This window comes from Gopherus flavomarginatus, chromosome 5, assembly GCF_025201925.1.
Source record: "Gopherus flavomarginatus isolate rGopFla2 chromosome 5, rGopFla2.mat.asm, whole genome shotgun sequence".
NCBI lineage: Eukaryota > Metazoa > Chordata > Testudines > Testudinidae > Gopherus > Gopherus flavomarginatus.
This window is the reverse complement of record NC_066621.1, coordinates 20,296,929-20,317,581: the sequence shown is the minus strand read 5'-3', so window position 1 is coordinate 20,317,581 and position 20,653 is coordinate 20,296,929. Positions and strand designations below refer to the sequence as shown.

General features: G+C 45.5%; 1 protein-coding gene across 5 annotated transcripts in view; it reads right to left on the bottom strand.

Annotated features, from left to right (window-relative positions):
• Positions 1 to 20,653, bottom strand: part of BRPF3 (bromodomain and PHD finger containing 3) — a 50,864-nt gene that overhangs the window by 26,723 nt on the left and 3,488 nt on the right. For 4 of the 5 annotated variants that reach the window (XM_050956595.1, XM_050956592.1, XM_050956593.1 and 1 more), the window contains exons 2-7: positions 10,644 to 12,045; positions 8,353 to 8,509; positions 6,549 to 6,680; positions 3,563 to 3,691; positions 2,868 to 3,180; positions 821 to 1,090 (exon numbers count right to left, since the gene is read on the bottom strand). In XM_050956595.1, coding sequence (XP_050812552.1) covers positions 821 to 1,090; positions 2,868 to 3,180; positions 3,563 to 3,691; positions 6,549 to 6,680; positions 8,353 to 8,509; positions 10,644 to 12,028 — 2,386 coding nt within the window. In that variant the 5' untranslated portion in view covers positions 12,029 to 12,045. Of the gene's footprint in view, positions 1 to 820; positions 1,091 to 2,867; positions 3,181 to 3,562; positions 3,692 to 6,548; positions 6,681 to 8,352; positions 8,510 to 10,643; positions 12,046 to 15,631; positions 15,942 to 20,653 lie in introns of those variants that run through there. The other variant, XM_050956591.1, reaches the window with a different exon arrangement.

Here is a 20,653-nt window from a genome sequence, read left to right as displayed (position 1 = left end):
CATTTTGAACCTCAAACTGACATGAAACTGTAATCAAGAGGGTAAAGCCCCGCTGGAAAGGTCTGGAGGACTTTGGGAACCTCCCAGGGCTCTGTCTGGAAGATGGGCTACACCTGGTAAGCGTTGCATGAGTGTAGACTGTATTGTTTTATGATCTGTTTTCTCTCTATTGCTTTTGTCTTACAATAAACGTACTACATTTTGTGAAAACGAGCTAGTCAATGGTAACGCTGTCAGAGTCTCTGGGAGAGCACGAACCACAGCTGCTGAACTACAGTCAGATCTGCTGGGCTAGCCACAGAGAATAACGGGGGGATTGCAAGCCTAAATCCCCAGCCTGGAGAGAGGGAAGGGGGTCCCCACCTATACAGAAATGATGGCTGGAGATCTGAGACCTTGAGCAAACCACAGGAGGGGGCAGAGGTGCAGCGAAACCCAACCTGTGACATACTCCTCCAACCTCTCCTCTCATACTCTTCTAGCCTTTCCTGAAAGGCTTGTAACCCCATTCCCAATTCCAATCTCTCAAACAATACAATCCTGGCAGCAGAAATCTATGGCCTATACCAATCGATAAAGTGCCAAGAAGTATCAGGAAGGTTTCTGATGCCCTAATCCCTTGGACAGCCTGCTCCAGATTGTTTTCAAAATTCGTTACATGTGGCCCGTACCTCTTTCTGATACAATAAATGCACTTTCCCAGCACAAAGATGAACAATACAATCATCTAGTCAGTCCTCTGCAATCCCCAACAGGTTTCCCTTCCTGCCCAGGCTGCAGTGCTCTCCATTTCCCTTGAAGACCGGCTGAAACCTCTCACCTTTCTCCCCGTCATCGTCCTGCTCTCCCCTTAGCGGTTTGTCCAGCCCCTCCTCCCGCGAGGTAGGGTCTCCATTTGGCATGGTCTTGTTCTGTTGCTGGGCCAGCTTTTGCCTGATGGAGTTGATCTCACGTCTCAAGAGCCGGATGCGTCGGGTCCGGGCGCCACTGGACCTCATGGTGCTCACCATGTCCAGCTTCTCCAGCAACTCCTTCAATTGCGCCTCCAGGGAAAGGTGAGCCCGATTCTCAGGAAGGAGAATGTTGTCCACTGCACCAAGAAGAGAAGCAATGTTAAGAAGTGATTGCTGACATCTCATGTACTCAAAGAGTGAAAGAAAGGTGCTCTGTTCCTTGAAGGAGGAAATTCCACTATACCCAAACCAACCATTCCAAGTTGCAGCCATGCATCTAACTATAAGGATAATTAAACATTGGAACAGGCTTCAAAGTCAGCTTGTGGAAGCCCCGTCATTGGAGGTTTTTAAACACAGGTTAGACAAACACCTATCAGGGCTGGTCTAGGTTTACTTGGTCCTGCATCAGTGCAGGGGACTGGACTAAATGACCTCTCAAGTTCTCTTCCAGCCCTGCATTTCTATGAGTCTTCTTATCAATGCTATTTGCAAACGCTATGTCACTGGTGGAGGACTGAAGAACTTTCAGAGTCAGATTCCAAGAGGGATGCATCCTTTAGGAAGCAGATCACAAACACAGAGCGAGCTCCATGGGAGGGATGGGAAGCAGTAGTCTGAACTAAGTTCAGCAAAGTTATTTCGTACTGCATGGGTTTGGGAACAAATGCTACAGAGATGCCGATTCGTCTCATGGTGGTTTCTATAACTGAGGCAATCATAAGTTCAGGCCATGCCAGGAATAAAGGTCTCCGTGACAAGGCTGTTGCTATGGTGTTTTCAGTATTCTGGGTCACAATCCCATCATGCCTATGCTGTCCCCTTCACAAAGAATTCTTCCCATCCCCCTGCCTCAACACCTTCAGGTCATGCCACTTCTTTGGCTACCCAGATTGCCCTTGTTGAGAGAGGGTATGTGGTCATTATGTCCAGTGCAAGGAGAAGGGTGAAATGAGGTTAGACTGGGATATCTGCACTTGTGACTCAAAATAATCATGGAAATTGGAAATGGAAGACACCCTCCCATTCCAGCTGCTGGCCAGGGCAGGATTGTCCCTACAATAAACTGCCCTCCAAGCATGTAACTGATTTTAAATTCCAGTAAACCAGCCTCCCAACTTAGGTAGAGGTCGGGGAATGGTGGGCCAATAATATAAAGTACAAGACAGCCTAAACCTGCATGAATTCATCTTTTCAAGGCTCTTTAAAAATACCCAATTTACCCTATAGCTATGGCACATGGATTCCACAGCAAATAGTGAGCCCAGGTCTTGTGGTCTGGGACTAAGGGGAGCTGGCTTCAATACCTGGCTCTACCACAAACTCCCTGTGACCTTGGGAAAATCACTTAATCTTTCCATGCCTCAGGTTCCCATCTGTAAAATGGGGATTAAAAACGTTTCCCTACCTCACACTCAGGAGCATTGTGAGGATAAATTTGTAATTATTAGACGCATACAGCCGGATTTTCAAAACAGCTCAAGGCCACATTTCCAAGTGCCCGGCATCTCCAATCAGGGCCAGCTTTTCCAAAGTGCTCAACAGCCAGCAGCTCCCATTGCAGCACTGCAGACTTTCAAAAGAGCTCAGCACACTACGAGGCTCTTTTGAGAAGCTGCCCACTTATTTAAGTCCCTAAAGAGGAGCTAAGAATGTTTGAAAACTTGCCCCTGGAAGTGGGTGTTAAGCTCATCTGAAATCTGTCCCTTAGACGCTACAATAATGGAAGCCATATAAGTGCCTATATAGGTAAATGGATGTGCCCAAATCTTGCACCTCAAATGGTGGGTACAGTTATAGCCCAGCCAAAGTAACATGGTCAGAACGATGGCTGGTCCTACACACAGAGTCTAGGAGTCTGGCTTTTACTGGACTGTTTGCCAATCCTAAAAATAAACAGCCCGGGGAACTCACCATCCTCCCAAGAAAAGCGATAAAAGTCTTCCGTTTTGGGTGACTCGGGCAGGTGAATCCCCACATCAGAGTCAAAGCCGATGTTTTCAGCCTGCCGTCGCGCATGGCGTAATATCGCTCCTCCAAGGTCTCTCAGACGGACAGCTGCTCGGTGGAAAATCGTGTCTTTAGCATTATACCTCATGCAGTTGGTAACTATAAGGTTAAAGTCTTCCTCAAACTCATCCAAGGTTCGGTACAGGTGGGACTCCAGCTTCCGCCTCATGGTGGAAAAATCCATTGGATTGGAAATGAATTCCAGGTAATCTGGAACCTAAACATATAAAACCTGTACAATTACAAAAACCATTTACTAGCCAACCAGAGCGCATCCATCATAAGCACTCTTAATGTCCTTTCCACCTGCAGAAGGGGTAGTGTCACCAATGCACATATACTCCACCCAACTGAGCCAGACGTGCCCCGGCTCTGCAGAATGAAATTACTTGACTGAGATGCTCTAGTAAGCTTCCTGAAAACGATACCTAGGATACCTCATGTGAGCCTCCTTTAGAAATTCCTTAGCTCATGCTAACTGAGGACAAAGATGGTCTGGGCTCTCTCAAAACAATGCCCTGCCCGTGCCAACTATGACACCATGTGAGCTTCGTCCCATCTTCAAAGCAGTGCCCTCAGCTTATAGGAAAGATACTTGCCTCATTCAGGTTAACGGGCTCTGCAAAAATCTGAGCCGGATCCTTCTCCTGCAGCAGGTCCAAAGTTGTGCGCAGCAGCACATTGAAAGGAGTCAGCTGTAACTCCATAGCAGCCTGTTGAACTTTGACCTGGGAATGGTAGAAAGGAATCACATGCTATTATCAAAAATGGAAAATGCAAGTGGCATTTCCCTTACTTCCGTTAAATTAAATTAAATCAGTTCCATTCACTGATGGCAACCTCAGACCTTTTTAAACTCATTTCTGAAGGACGTTTGATCAAGTGCTTGTTTCTTCTGTTTGTAATGTAGAAATTAACAAAAATACTGTGCAGTATACTGAGTCATATAGTTAAAGAAGCTGCCTTCTTACTGTCTTAACAAAAATATTACAGTCCAAATTTAATATCTGATACACCCTCTATCAGGGAACTAAACCTTGCAAACTGCGGTGCTCCTAGTCAGTCTATCTCATAACACTAGAACAAGGGGAAACCCAATGAAATTAAAAGGCAACATGTGTAAAATTTACAACAGGGAACACCTTTTAACGCCCCACAAAGTAACCCATGGGATTCCCAGCCGTAAAATATAAGACCAATTAGCAGGATTGTTTTTTTTTTTAAAAAGGAAAAAAGATTTAGGCATTTTTTTATGAATAGCAACATCCAGGGTTACATTAGACAAAATAAATAGATTATAAGGGATATAAACTCTCATGTTTCCGGGCATAAGCCAGTCACTAACTAGAAAGATTCTAGAGGTAGGCTATTCAATAGTTATCCATCAGGTTTCCTGCTCCTTCCTCTGAAGCATCTACTACCGGTTGATTTCAGAGACAGGATAATGGACTAGATGGACCATTGATCTGATCTGATCTGGCTGTATTTCTACTTCAAGGACAAAGGAACTGAATGAAAAAATGTATTCCTCTAATTTCTTAAGGTTTCTGATATGACAGTCCTTCTGTATGACATTAAAATCACCAACCCAATGTCAAGAGAAAGGACTTCTACTTATGTGAGGCAAACTTTATTTTGCATGTTAAATGATAAGACAGCAACAGTAAGAGCCTGGGCAACAACACAGGAAGAGCTTTACACTGACAGCATGATTACACTGTATTTCCCACAACATCAAAGATGAATCTGTAGGAAGACCAAAAGCTAGGACTGCCAAGAATGTATATCATATACATCTAAATCTGTGCTGAGAAGCAGTTCCAGCTACATAAGTTTCTCTATACCTGCTTTCAACTACCTGAAAGGGGCTTCCAAAGAGGATCAATCTAGATCGAGGTCGGCAACCTTTCAGAAGTGGTGTGCCGAGTCTTTTCAATTTAATATTTCACGTGCCAATAATACATTTTAACCTTTTTAGAAGGTCTCTTTCTATAAGTCTATAATACACCTTTACCTCGATATAACGCTGTCCCCGGGAACCAAAAAATCTTACCATGTTATAGGTGAAACCATATTATATCAAACATGCTTTGATCCACTGGACTGCGCAGCCCTGCGCCCCCCCGCATCCTCCCGGAGCACTGCTTTACCGCGTTATATCCGAATTTGTGTTATATCGGGTCACGTTATATTGAGGTAAAGGTGTATATAACTAAACTATTGTTGTATGTAAAGTAAATAAGGTTTCAGAATGTTTAAGAAGCTTCATTTAAAATTAAATTAAAATGCAGAGCCCCCTGGACTGGTGGCCAGGACCCGGGCAGTGTGAGTGCCACTGAAAATCAGCTCGTGTGCCGCCTTCAGCACCCGTGCCTACCCCTGATCTAGGCTGTTCTCAGTGGTGGCAGATGACAGAACAAGGAGTAATGGTCTCAAGTTGCAGTGGGGGAGGTCTAGGTTGGATATTAGGAAACACTATTTCACTAGGAGGGTGGTGAAGCACTGGAATGGGTTACCCAGGGAGGTGGTGGAATCTCCTTCCTTAGAGGTTTTTAAGGTCAGGCTTGACAAAGCCCTGGCTGGGATGATTTAGTTGGTGTTGGTCCTGCTTTGAGCAGGGGGTTGGACTAGATGACCTCCTGAAGTCCCTTCCAACCCTGATACTCTATGATTCTATGGTAACTTTTCCTTTCCAAACTATACTGGAATTTCACTAGACTGTTTAGGATGTAGTTGCCTGTGATACAGACACATCAAGATATCAAAAGCAAAAGGAAACAAACAAAGGAATGATTTTTTACCCTCCCACCCAAAGGATGTCTGCATTCACAGCAGGATAACCCCAATCCTGTAAGAACAACGTAAACAGGATGAACCAGTGCTGGCACCATCAGAAGATCTCGTCAAAAAATGGATGGAGTCCAGTCAGCTGTCACTAGAAAAGATTTCCAACTGGATAAGCTCATAAGCAAAGTAAATAATATTGAGACCAGGATGGAGAATGTGAAAGAAATCTGACCATGCAAGCTGGTATAAGTTTGAAAAACTGCAAGGACAAAAGAGAAAACTTTCTAGGTTAGTAAGTGGTCTAAATTTAAAACTGCCTCTCTCACAAAAAAAACCCACCTGAAGGTAAGACATAGGAATCTCTGTCTTACCAAATGGAGAGGAGGAGGGTTTAGGATCATTCTTGGTATGACAGTTACCAAAATACTGGAATAAATATTAAAGAAGATCTAGTTTCTGTTGCACAAGCATCTGGTCCATGCTCAGGACAGAAATAGCAGGGGTGTTGCAGGTCATGATTCAAATGCAGAGGTAGTTATATAAAGAAGCTTGCACAGAACAATGCCATCAGTCAGCCTCTCCCTAGCACTGCAAGTCAGCAGGGTCTGATTTGCAGAGGTATTGTGCACCTGTATCTCCCTCAGACCTCAATGGGAGTTCTGGGTGCTCAGTACCTCTGAAGATCAGACCTTGTGCAAAGAAAAAAAGATTTAAGAAAAGCTGCTGTGTTTCAATTCCTCCTCCAGCTGCAAGTGGAGAGGCGCAGGAGGCTGCAGGAAAGGCCCAGGATCTACCTACCTGTTCCCGTTTGAGTTTCTCCCTCTTACGGATCAGCTCAATGAGCAACCGCGCTCTCTCCAAATCATGCCGCAGTTTCTGCCAGTACTTCAGTTCCTCCTTCACTGCACTGGTCTTCTCATCCTGCTCCTTCTGTAAGGGTTAACAGTGGGATGAGATGAAATGCACATACAGATTTCTTGTGTTGTATACTTTTTCCAAGTGTCTCCACTCTCATACTCTTCCTCCTGTCTACTTCCATTTCTAAGAGACCCCATCCACATTACAAAATCGACTGTGTTTAAGCAATATACTTAAATAGCAGTCTGATCATGGTAAAACAGGCATTTGGTCTTGTCTGTGTGGACAGGTCTAAACCAGGTTATAACCACATTCCAGAAATAAGATCTAGTCCATGTTCACTCATACTCTCACTCCGTTTATATAAAAGTCATTATGATTTACACTACCACTGAGCTTAGTGACCCATCGTGTTAGGTGCTGTACATAGTAGGAATGGTCTCTACCCCAAAGAGTTCACAACCTCGACAGACAGGTTTAGTCTGTGTGTATGGGAGAAAGGAAGTACTATCTGCTTTTTTACAGATGGGGTACTGAGGCACAGAGAGAATAAACTAGTTGCCCAAAGTCACACAGGAAGAGCCAAAACTGGGAGCTGAACTCAAACCTCCCAAGTTCCAACCCAGTTCCTTAATTACACAGCCAGCCTTCCTCTCTTAAGGTCCTTTTCTTTGCTTTTCAAGTAATGACAAGGATATACTGATGTATAAATGCTCACCTGAGACAACCAATAAAAGACAAACACAAAGGAAGAACTGATGATTTACATTTGTATAGTGCCTTTCACCCAGAAGCATTCATTTACAATGACTACTTACTGAAAACTGCTAAATCAACACATTAAGGAAATTTTGCACTCCCCTACCCTAGATTCATTAGTGTAAATTAAATTTTGCACTAGTCAGTCAGAAGTCACCAGACAAATCAAATCTGTGATTTCCACTAAATATGGAAAAAATACATGTGCACAATATACACAATGCTCCACAAAGAAGTTTTACAGCGTACAGGAATCACTTGACTTCACTACCTCACCAGCTACCACTGGTCTGGAACGCAGTCACTGTTTAACATTGCACATCAGTTCAGAAGAGGAAACAAAAAGGCTATTTATCTAATTATTATTTAAATAGGGCCATAAATGTGCATTGGAGGATTTGAAATTGAAGCCGCAGGAGGAATTACCCAAACTGGGATTTGGCCACGATTCTGGAGCTAACACCTCTTGTCTTGTGAATGGGATCTTTAACAGCCATTAATAGACAGTGCTTGGTTTTATGATTCATCTGAAAGAAGGTCCCACCAGCAGCACATCACATACTAGCACAATCCCAGGGCACTGATTCCATTCTGACTCACGAGGAAGAGTGCCACCTGAATCACCAGCACCATTTATTGCAGCACAAGGGGTCTCCCATTCAAGTACTGACCTGGCCTGACTCCTTGAATGCACCAACAGAAGGCAGCATATTTTAAGAAAGAGCACTCCTTCTCCATTGTAATTACCTTAAAGAATAGGGTGTTTCTCTAGTTCTACTGCTATCACCCATCCCAAATCCCCAATTCAATACCCAGAACTCATCACCTGACTGCACCTCTGTCACTGCTCAAAGTTGAATTACATTTTTCCAGTTTCTCCACCCTGCTCTCCCCTTTCCAGTTTACCCCAAACTTGTTTCCTCGCCCACATTCCTCTTCTCTGCCCAGCTGCTACAGCATGTGGTACTGGAATGAGGGGTGGTACCTGCTCTGCATTTCTTTGGGACTGCAAGTGAGAGTGGAGACGTCGGATCAGAGGGACACCGTTCCTCGCCTGGCGCTTCAGCAGCCAGTAGTTGTGTAGCCGCTGCATAAACTGGTTCTTCCTCTGGAGAGAGAGTCCACTGCAGATTTTATTCAACCTATAGGAAACAAACCAGATCAGCAAGCAGGCTACCCCGCACAACAAAGCAATCACCAATTTCTATGGACTATGATGGCACAAGTTAAGATCTCCTGCTGCAGTAACAGTGGTGCACAATTTTGCAATATTGTGTCGATATGCATAAGAATCATACACCTAATCCATGCCATTCTGTGCCAATGTGGGGTCTTTCAGCTGTGAAGATAGCCATCTCCGCCTTCAGGAATGTATTGTTATTTTAACAGCAGCTCAGCTGGAGGCTCTTACCAAACAATAGTCATAGCAGGGTGAGAAGTATCAAATCACCAATTCAGCTCCAAGGGAGCAGTTAACTTTACTAGAGTCATTTAAGTTTCACATTATTAAGGGAGGCACACTAGGGAACAAACTCAAATGGAGTCCCTGGACAATATTTTTAACCATTTAATAATGATTAGACCATTCCTGTGTTTGTACAGCACCCAGCACTTTGGGGTCCTGGCCCATGACTAGGGCTCCAAGGTGCTATGATAATACAAATAATAAACAATACATGGTATCTCAGCTGTTTCCAATAGAACATCTAGTAAAATATATGGGGCATCTGGCTGCACTTTCCAAGACACTAAAAGAAAACAGAGCACCATCCCCAGCTCCGTGAAGGTGTCCTGGCCGAAATATACTAGGTCAAATTCACAGCTGCTATGACAATGATGCATTCGGCTCACTAAGCAGGATGCTTAGGAGCCATGAAGTGAGGAGTCAAAATACAGTGGCTTTAGTTCAATAGGAAGCTGCTTTCCATTGAGGCCCTGTTCACCCAATGGCTTGCAACCAAGTCTGAAACTATTTTAAAGCATGGTTACAGCCCAGCATGGCTTACGTGTACATTTTGTGTTTTATAATTTGGTATAATTAGAGTTGGGTGACATTTTTCCAACTAAATTTTTTCTCGCAAATAAATACGGATTCAGGTTGATCAAAATATTTCGCGAATTTGTGTTGGTTTTGGCAAATTATTTTTGGCAACAAAAAAAAAAAGGAAAAATAATTTGGAAATGTCAAAATGCTTGGTGTTGAGATTGCCGAAACACACCATTTCAATGTTTTGCACTAGATTCCTGACTGAGGTGCCACTGGCTTTCACAAGGCCCAAGGTGGAGATGCTGCTTCCTCTCATACCTATAATCCAGTGGTTACGGCACTCACCCAGGATGATCCTGGTTCAAATCCCTCCTCTGCCTGATGTGGTGCAGGGACTGGAACCTGGATGTCCCCCCTCTCAGGTGAGTGCCCTCATCACTGGACTCTGGGGCATTTGAGAGTAGGTCTCTCTCAGTCTCTCCTGTGGAAACTGTTCTACTTTGTACAAATAATTAAACATTCAATTCAAAGGGACTGAAATTCAGGTATCCCCCTCCCCACCACCAGGAGGGAGCCCTAACCACGTAGCTATCAAGTCACTCTTTCACTCTCTGGCCCAATGAATATTAACAGCAGAACTTGAGAGAGACTCACCCTAGAATAGCCAATAGCCCACTGGTCAGGGTGCAAAACTGGGAGGGAAAGACCTGGGTTCAAGTCCATTCTCCACATCAGGAAGAAGGATTTGAACCTCTAACCTGTAGGATATAGGAGGAAGTGGCAGCACCTTCTCCTCAGTTGTTTGAATGCCAGAAGCCCCAGAGTACCCTTGGGAATCCAGACCCTTTTGATTTTTTTTTTTAAATGGCTAAAAAGGCCCAAAGATCAAAATAAAACATTTTGTTCAACCCATAATGATTTTTTTTCTTTGAATTGCCAGATCTGGTGTTTGTTAAAGATCCCCTGGAAATGAGCTACAGTTATTAGCACAGTTTGGGCATAACTGCTGAAAAAATAACAACAAAAGCTTGTCCAATGAAAGATCTTACCTCACCCACCTTGTCTCTCTCTGATGCTGCAACTGTGCCGACAACTACCATGTGCAAAATGGTGCTGGAGCCTGCTGCTGCTGCAGGTTTTTTAACATGGTTCTTGTTAGCTGAAGTGTGGACACGTGTCTCAGGGCGTGCAGTTTAAAGATTAAAGAGAAGACAGATGCTGGACTAACCCAGTCCTTAATACAAAAGACCTGGCAAGTCCCACCAGACAGCATCGTTGCCAACACTCACCTGTAAGAGGGGATCTGTGTGACTGTCACCAGTGGCATAGATGAATGCCCATCTGACAGGTCACAGGCTTCCTTTTTGATCTTCTGCTTCAACTTCACTTTGTTCTTCTTCAGGGATCCCTTGGGGATGCCAGTGCTGTCTTCCTCCTCTCCTTCCTCCTTTGCGATGTCCTCCTCCCCGTCACTGGTAGCAGTCGTAGATCCTTTTTTCGTTGTACCAGGTGGGGAATGTGCCCCACAGTAAGCCGTCTTGCGCACCGTGAAAGTTGTGCCATTAATGCTGGTCTCCCTCATAGGTTCTATCTTCATGAAGAGACCAGCCCGTTGGGCACAGGTGACGTGGAAGGCAGTGTAGCAGTTCACCTTGTGGCACTGGATAGCAGCTCCCATGCCCTTCTGCTTGCAGATGTAGCAAGTCAGCTTCCAGCGAGCGGGCGGGATGTTGTTTATCCCTTCGATGGGCTCCAGGAACACAGTGTTTGCAAAGCAGATCTCGGGGATCCAGATGGCACAAACAACGTGGGCCCAGCGGCCATCACTGGTCTGTTTGAAGGCTCCACCTTTGTTTGGGCACAGAACACAATCAACCGGGCGAGAAGGGGTCTGCAGGCAGCAGCGGCAAAGCCACTGGCCCTCAGGGATATAGGGTACACCATAGCACTCCTGGTGCACGGCCAAGTTACAGATGTCACAGAACAGGATGACGTTGCTGTTGTGACACTCATCATCCATGCAGACACAGCAGACAGCGTCCTCATCAATCAGGGACTGCTGGGCCCCGTTGTTGCGGCTCTCCAAGTACGACTCCTTCTCCAACCGATCCACGAGCAGCTCAAAAGCATCAGCAGAAACTGTCCCATAGCCATCGTCCTTCCGCTTCTCATTAACCATGTCCAGCCAAGCCAGATCCTCCTCATCCATGTCATACTCCACCTCTGCATCGAGGTCCTCAGGAGGCTTCTCGATGTACCGGTAGTATGCTGCAGGCAGAGGAGGGGCATCTGGCTGGCTGAAGGAGTCCATCACCCGGAAGCTGGGCTGGGGTAAATGGAAAGATGTCCCTGGTGCATGTTTGGAGCATGACTCTTTCTTTTTGCCTTTGGAGGGAGTTTTCTTGGACTTGGAAGGGAACAGGGGCTGTTCACTGTTTTCCTTGTTGCTGTTGCACTCTGTGATATCCTGGGCAGTCAGCTCATCCTCCGTGATGATCTTTAGGGGGTCGTAGATGCTGATGCGATGGAGCCGTCCATCAATATCAACCTCCACTATCCGCTGGGCCTGGGCATACGTCAGAGTCTCCCGGGTGGGCGAGCATTTCAGGCTGTAAGGTGAGGGAGAACGTCTCCCCTCGGGGTTCTGCCGGGACCTCCTCCGAGGCTTCCTCATAGCTGCACCTGGAAACCCTGTAACACAACCCAGACAGAGTACAATTTAAGCTAGCAGCAAAGGAAAACTTGAGCAGCACAGATTCAAAAACTTACTCAGTGCGACAGGAATGAAACATGTCCATTAGAGGCTCAACTAATTTCAGATTCACTAAAGCACCGAAAGCATTTCCTCCTTCTTTAGATCCAAAGGGGCACACATCCACCAGTGGATAGAGTCTACTATCTCTCCCATTATGTTGTAGCACTGCATTGCAAATCCCCTCCAGGCCCCTGCTCTGTTATCTTTTCAAAGGATTGGCATACCACTGTACAACCAGCTGAGAAAGGTCAGAATGAGTTTGATGGTATTTTGTATTGAGCTAAATGTTGTGCTTTGCTCAGCTCACAGTTGGAACTCCCACCAAATCCAATAATACTTTTTATATCTGATGGCATTGTCCATATATTAATAAGTTCATGCTCCACATGGAATTTTTCTCTATATTCTTGTGCCTGTTGTTATTATTATAATTTCCCGTAGCACACACAATGTGCTAGATATTTTCCAAACTTAAAAGCAGGCACTGTTCCTGCCCTGTAGATCATGATACTGTTTTTACTCAACAGCTGCAGCAATACTTCCAAAGTCTGGTGAAAAAACAGTTGAGAATTCTACAGGAGAGGGTTATATGCCTATATCTGCAAGTAATATCCCAGAATACATTATGTGAGTTCCAGCTATAAGGCTACATTCAGGAACTAGTCTTTTTTAAGTGGAGCCAGTCATAGTTCTTTTGGTTAAGGTTGCAACCAGCCTTTGAATCTGGGTCCTATTTTCAACCCTTCTGTAAAGTAGTCCACAAAAATATTCATTTTGCAAAGTCTCACACAGGCTCAGAGGGCTGCATTAGGCAGTGCTACAAGACAATGGTTGTGCAATGGGATATTGAAAGGTTTGGAAGAGATTAATCTGGCCAAGTGCTGTTTGAAATTGTCTCATGGCTCTGGAGCACTTCCAGAGTATCTACCGAAAGGGACTGGCACTGAAATAGATTGGTAACCTGGCCTTCAGTAAACACAATTCTTGCTGCAGTCTGGGAATCCAATTTATCCTCGCTTTTTTATATTGCAAATAAGCATACACGGATGCAGTGTGTCAGAACAGGTGCTTCTTTTAAACAGTCAAAGAAATAAAATAAATAAATAAATAATGGGTATATAATCCCAGAAACAGCTCTCAGCCAAAGAAAGTAACATCTACTGCTAAAATACAATACAGAAGCTGATGACTGTTGCCTGTTCATTCATTATTGCACTAGTCTTGTATCTTGAAAACAATTAAAGGAATTACCAAGAACCAGGGACCTCAATCCTCCACCCATGTGCATAATCACCCTTCAGTGATCCCTTTATACTGAATATCACTAGTTTTTTAATGGTAAATGCAGCTCACAATTTGCAAATCAATCTGGATCTGTAATAAACAGACTTCCTGGACCTGGTGGAAACATTAGCCCAAGTGGGGAAAAGGGTGGGGGGAAAGTGGACAGAGGAGTTCAATGCATGTGTGCTGAGGAAAGAGAGAGAGAGCGCGCAACATGGAGGCCACTTACTCACTACAGCCAGGAAAAGACAATTTTTAGTAGTTACTTTTTAAGTTTTGTGTACGTACGCTGCATAGGCAGTTGTCAAGGAAAAGCTGCTATTCCAGCACTTACATACCATCATGGTTGGTTAGAGATACAGATTGTCTTTAACTTAAAAATACCTGGGTGCACTGACTGATCAACACAACTGAGGGTATGTCTACATCTACAATTTTGCAGCGCTGGTTGTTACAGCTGTATTAGTACAGCTGTATAGGGCCAGCGCTGCAGAGTGGCCACACTTACAGCAACCAGCGCTGCAAGTGGTGTTAGATGTGGCCACACTGCAGCGCTGTTGGGCGGCTTCAAGGGGGGTTCGGGGAACGCGAGAGCAAACCGGGGAAGGAGACCAGCTTCCCCGCGGTTTGCTCTCGCGTTCCCCGAACCCCCCTGCAAACCGCAGGGAAGGAGACCTGCTTGCTCGGGGGTTCGGGGAACGCGAGAGCAAACCACAGGGAAGGAGAACTGCTTGCTCGGGGGTTCGGGGAACGCGAGAGCAAACCGCAGGGAAGGAGACCAGCTTCCCCGCGGTTTGCTCTCGCGTTCCCCGAACCCCCCTGCAAACCGCAGGGAAGGAGACCTGCTTGAAGGAGAGGCTTCCTCAGGTATGCTGGGATACCTGCTTATTCCACGGAGGTCAAGAAAAGCGCTGGTAAGTGTCTACACTTGATTACCAGCGCTGGATCACCAGCGCTGGATCCTCTACACCCGAGACAAAACGGGAGTACGGCCAGCGCTGCAAACAGGGAGTTGCAGCGCTGGTGATGCCCTGCAGATGTGTACACCTCCTAAGTTGCAGCGCTGTAACCCCCTCACCAGCGCTGCAACTTTGTGATGTAGACAAGCCCTGAGCTGAGCCTGCAATGAAAACTGGTCTCCAGTCTCTCTCTCCACAATGGCAGCTGTATCCTCTGGAGCACTCCCGAGAGCGTGTATGTAACTAGCTCTGTGTCTGCCTCCCAACATGCAGAACGGGCCTGAACCCAACAGGAACATGCAGAACGGGGCACAACTGGCCGAGCAAAGCCAGAGGAAGAATTTAGCAACGTAGCAGGCCAGATGTAAGGAGGAAGCCTCTGTTCCTTCTGCGATTTGGTGGGGTTCTCAAGGAAACACAGTGAGTGACAGAGACTAGCTTTCATTCCCAGGCTCAAGCACTGACTGATCAACATGGAACAGGGGATGAGAGAGCAACACGGGAAAGGAGATTTTTTTTTCCCCTCTCAAATATTTTTCAAATAGCACGCACAACACGTTTAGGGCAGTGATTTTTTAACAGGGAGACAGGACCGTATGCTGGTGCCAGAAGATTCAGTGGGAACTGAGGCAGCTGGAGAGAGGAAAGAAAATGCAGTAACAGAAATGCTATGGAGGAGAGAGGTGGGAAAGAGGCAAGATGGGAACGTTAATAGGGAGCCAGATAAATCCCTTGAGAACAGCAGCCGCGCCAGTGACATGAAAATGAGCTGCAGGAAGAAAGCGGCCAAATCACAGGAAGAAACCCAGAAAGAAAGAGAGAGGAAAGAAAGAAAAACAGAACGTGAAAGCCTCCTGAAAAGATAAGTGGGCTCCTGCTTATTTCTTGCTGCAATGAGGGTACACGAAGGGTCTGAACTGCTGCTTCACCCATATTTTATTTAAATATATAAATTCAGCCCTGCTTACAGAATTTGCAGCCATGAAAAAACATTATAACACGTAATTTGTGTTTAGCCCATTGCATGATTTTTGATCTCTAAAGGGCCTGACCCTGCAAACGCATATTCACAAGAGGCAAGAATGAGTAAAGGCTTGCAGGGATCAGGTCCTACAACAGTAATCAGTTAGTTCTATTGGTGAGGGGTAAACAAGTTCTAGAAATGATGCTTCTAGCCCTGGAGTATTAAAATGCCATAGCATGGGGAGTCTAGGTTTCAGCCAGGACTAATAGAGTATCATAAAATGTAACCATGGACCTTAAAGCACTAATCACCCACCTGATCAGCAGTTAGTAAAGAATCCAATTTCATTTGTCCTGACTGAGCTTCTGGTTGTCTCAATTTGACTCCAGGGGGAATTATGCACCACTGCACATGCGCAGAATTTATGTCCCCGGCAGGTTTCTTTTCTTCCCCCCAGAAAAATGACCTTCTGATGGGGAAGTAAAGAAATTATGCAAAAGAGCCCCACTGGGGAATGGAGTTAAGGGAGAAATGAACTCAAACAAAAAGAAAGAGATGTCAATGCAGCAGAGAAAAGTTATCCTTAATCAACTCCCTTCCCAATTTGTCACCTGTAAACCAATGGGAACAGAATACCCAGACTGCACATTCCTTTAATTGTTCCTGCCCTCCTTCCCCACTGCAAATCAGCCAGGCTTACAAAGAGTGAACTGGAGAACACACAAGGGAGGGACTGAAACATGGGAAAACAAGGATTTCAGAGACACAAATGAAACTGGAGCCTAAAGAATTTAAATAGGCCCCAAGTTTGGTAAACAGAATTTAATTCCACTATTCATGCCATTAACTGAGCATGCAGCCTCCATGTCCTCAAGACTCCTTTGCAAATACATACATGCACCCAAACCAATCACAATGTTTACCTCCTACTTAGGCCTATTGAGAAAAGTAGGGTTTCTCTCATCACAATTGGCTGTCATACAAAACAAGGTTATAAAACATACCATCACTTAATACTATGCAGAAGCAACAAAAAGTTACTTAAACTACCGCCAATGAGAGCTGAGTGGCTGGGTCAGAGAGGGCTGCTGAACCCAAAAAGTTGTCAGGCTGTCAGCATAACTATCTCTGAAACCTGACTCCAAAACAAGGAAAGAATCTGAAATAGAGCTAGCCAAACACTGCAGCTTTGTCTATATTAGCGAAATTTGCCATTCTAATTCTTTAGTCCTCCCAGCACTTTGTAAAACACCTCATGGTCACAAAAAAGTGCTCCAAAGGGTGTACATGTGTGCAAATATACTTACTTTCATCAGGGCTAAGTACTGTAGTGGTCTGTGCTGCTTTAATCCTAACATGAACAAAGGTAATAGCATAAAGGTTCAAACAGTCCTCCTCTTACCGTCACATGGTACACAGGTGGCTTTTCAAAAATCTCCTAGATTGCACTGCTTCTGAGAACTGTGGGCGAGGTCCCTAGAAAGCACTACACCTGAACCAAATAGCATGGCTGTTACGCACACACTGAACCATTTGTGCTTAACTTTCTATCTCACCAGTTCATTCAGGGGCAGTCTGATTCTCAAATGTAAAAGTGCGCAGCAATTCAATTACACAAACAAAGCCTCTGACAGAGAGGCCAAGTGCTATACTGATTTACATCCATGTAATACTGCATTTACCCCTTCCAGAATTTCAACACTATTTTCCAGTGCCAACATACCCTACTTCACTAACCCTCCACGCTCATTGTACACTCTTTCTATTCCATTCCACTCCATTCCTATAATGCTCTGGCCTTCCCTTCTACTTCCTTGATGCCATAAAATATTTCTCCTCCCATGCCATTAGGCCACACAATTTAAGGATTCCTAAATTCCATCCCAGTGACACCACTTCACTTTCTACGGATGTCCTTCTGGAGCCATTCTGCTGTGCTGACAACAAAGTCCTCCTTCCCCAGCACCAGCAGCTCAGTATCTCTTTGCTAAGCCATTTCCAGTGCCACCAAGCTTCAATCCTTGCTTAGCTGGCTGCAGGTCTCACCTTTCCTCCACTCCATTTCCAGAGTAACAAGGCCACAACATACTTGCCATCAGTCTACAAGCCAGTTGGGGGTGAGGGGGTTAAAATGTATCAAACGGTATTGTGCATGTTTTGTCTGTATGATTGGATTGGTTGATGTGGAGAGAATTAAGCTGGCTTAAGAACGGGTGCCATGGCCTGAGAGTCCCTCAGGGAGTGGGGGTGAGAGTACCAGGGTTCCCCACAGCGAGTAAAGGTGCCATCTGAGTGGGAGCACCACAGAAAACAGCAGGTGCCCCAGGAGTTGTTGTGTTTTATGACAGATTTGGGTCCTGCCTTGGAGAGGTTCTAATCTGGACACCAGGCCCCTCTGATAAATGACCTGGGCTGGCCAGGAAGGTTGTACAATGCTGCCATCAGCTCAGGATAATGGAGGACTCCAGGCAGGCATGGACTCCGAGAGCTTAGACCCCTCGATTCTTGCGGTGGTGAGCAGGGGAAACAACAGGCACTGACTGAGGCAAAGGTGTAAATCAAGGCCAAGATATCACATTCTGGTTCCTTTGGTTTCACCAAATAATCTCGCTCAGGAGAACAAGGCATTAGTGAACAGAAGCAACAGAGCAGGATCCACGCTATAAAACACACGGTTGGTGGCTAAAGCAGTTAGTACCACCCATGACTTAATAACAGATGAGGCCCCTGACTTTGCATGCAAAATATGAATGGTGCTGCAGGATCATTGCTGGCACATTTGACTCCAGTTGTCTGGTTCAACATGAAACAAAAAAGTATCCAGGAGGTGGTGTTGTGCTTTTTGCATCTGATCTCAAATGCAGGCTGTCTCCCCTAGCACAGCGAGGTCTGTGTGTGTACACCGTGTGAGAGTTCTGCAAGGGGGCTCCAACGGGGTGAGTGTGGAGACCCACTGTGGGGAGATCAGGTTCCTCATCACAGTGGCACTAGAGTCACTGATAATGCTTTGTGATTTCAATATCTCCGTAGATGATGGTTCTTCTGGATCATTCCAGAATTTCATGCCATGACAACCACGAAACTGCCCCACATAATTGCAAGCTCCATTTGTAAGGATGGACATACTCTAGATCTAATGTTTACGTCAGGGGGAAGAGGTTAGAATGATGGATATTTCCTGCCATGGGACAACCGCATGCTCCTTCGATCTGAGATTAGGATGCTCCCATCGCACGTGGGTGATGAACATGTTTTAATGGTTTGCCCTAGAGCAGTTCTCAAGCATTGGCCGGATGCAGCCCAATCAGCACACAGCTGTGGCCCATGTGACATCCTCAGGGCTATACAGGTAATACATATAGTGTGGATGTGGCCCACATAACACACAGAGAACTGCATATACGGCCCTCAATGGTAAACAGGTTGAGAACCAATGCCCTAGAGGCTGATGGAGCCAGCAAGTTTCCAGGAGGTCTTGAGAGAGAAGGCTGAGGGTTCTTCCAACAGACCACTCTGTTAATAGCTCAGCAAGACTTTATAACCATCTTTTTTTCCTTCACTACAAACAGTGACCCCTAAAGGCCTTCTCCCACTGCTGTCTTTGGCTTCACAAATGACCTTGGTGAACTGTGACAGACAAAGCGAAAGGTGAGACTGCTGAAGCATTAGTAAGCAGAAGTCTAAAGCAGAGTCTGACTGCTTGTGGCACGCACAGCTCTTAAGATCGTTTGCCATGGCTGTGCTAAAAAAGGTTTCTTCACTTCCACCATAGCAACTGCAACGTCTCGCACAGCAAAACTGTTCCAAGTGACGGCTGACAGCTTGGTGAATCCTCACTGCCTCCCCTCAGTTGCCAAGTCAAGTTTCTCTCATGAAGTTTTCATGTTACGTTCCAAACATGAGCAATTTTGTCTGCACTGGGCTATACTACATCCTGAGAGGACACACACACACACACACTGTCTTCTCTGCTGAGTTTCGGCCAGTATTGCTTGCTGAGATTATAGAGATGCTGGGTCAGCTTCGTGTCACAACCTGAAATCTGGACTCTTGTCATTCCTGGCAGGTGAACACCAGTGGAAAAACTGGGTCCATTGTTAATCAAGATTGTCAGTGTTTCCTCAGTGTTGAGGCCCATGCTCAAGAAATCAATTCCAGATGTCAACAGTCTGGCTATCTATCTATCCACTGCTGTCCCATCTCCCATTTTCAGGGAAGGTTAATTAGGAGGGTAGTAACAAGACAACTCTAGCAGTCTGATTCCTTAGATTCTACCCAGTCTTGCTATATAGGCCTGGATATGGGGTAGAAACTGCACTGATTATGTTAGCCGCTGACCTCCTGCTAGTAGTGGACAAAGTGTCCATGGTGATTCTTTTAGGTCTACCAGAACCCTTTGATACAGCTGACCGTACAATTTTTTGGTTTCTTCTGCAGACATTAGCAAGGATGGATGTAGCTACTCCTGGGCAGCTTCATTCCCATCTTTCTGAGAGAACCCACAAGCCAGCTGTGGGCAACTGTCCCATGTTACAATGGATCTCGTTTGCAGGGTGCCACGTGGGTCAACAGAGTCAACTCTTTTGTTCAATGTGTGTAAGTCACTCCTCAAAGAGGGTAAAGGAGGTGACATGGGCTGCACTGTATTCAGACACTGATGACATCCAGCCCTACATTTTCATCATGTATGACCCAGAGAGAGCAGCAAAACAAATTATCGAGTGCCTAGATGAACTTGGGACTTGAATGAGAGCTGGCTGGATACAACTCAATCCAGACAAGACTGAGGGTACGTCTACACTATCCATGGTGGGCAGCAATTGATCCAGCAGGGATCGATTTATCATGTCTAGTCTAGATGCGATAAATCGACCCCTGAGCCCTCTCCTGTTGACTCCTGTACTCCAGCGCCGAGAGAAGCTCAGGCAGAGAAGACTGGGGAGCAGCAGCAGTAGACTCACCGCGGTGAAGACACCATGGTAAGTCGATCTAAGTACGTCATTCGCGTAGCTGAAGTTGCGTAACTTAGATCAATCCCCTCACCCAGTGTAGACCAGGGCTGAGATAATGTAGGTGGGCTGGAGAAAGCAGCTGGAATTGTTTGGGGATCTTATTTTAGCAACCCTCATTCAGAGTGCAATTGCCATTTGTAAAACAGGTGAACCACTTGAAGCTGTTGTTATATCCTGGGCTACTCTGAATAGCCCAGGTAGCAGATGTGGCCATCTACACCTGGCAAGACAAGTGTGACTTTTTCTCTCCAAAATGGAGTTTGCCACAGTTTTCCATGCCATGAAGATAAAATTGCTGTAATATGATCTTCATGGGGCTGAGTGC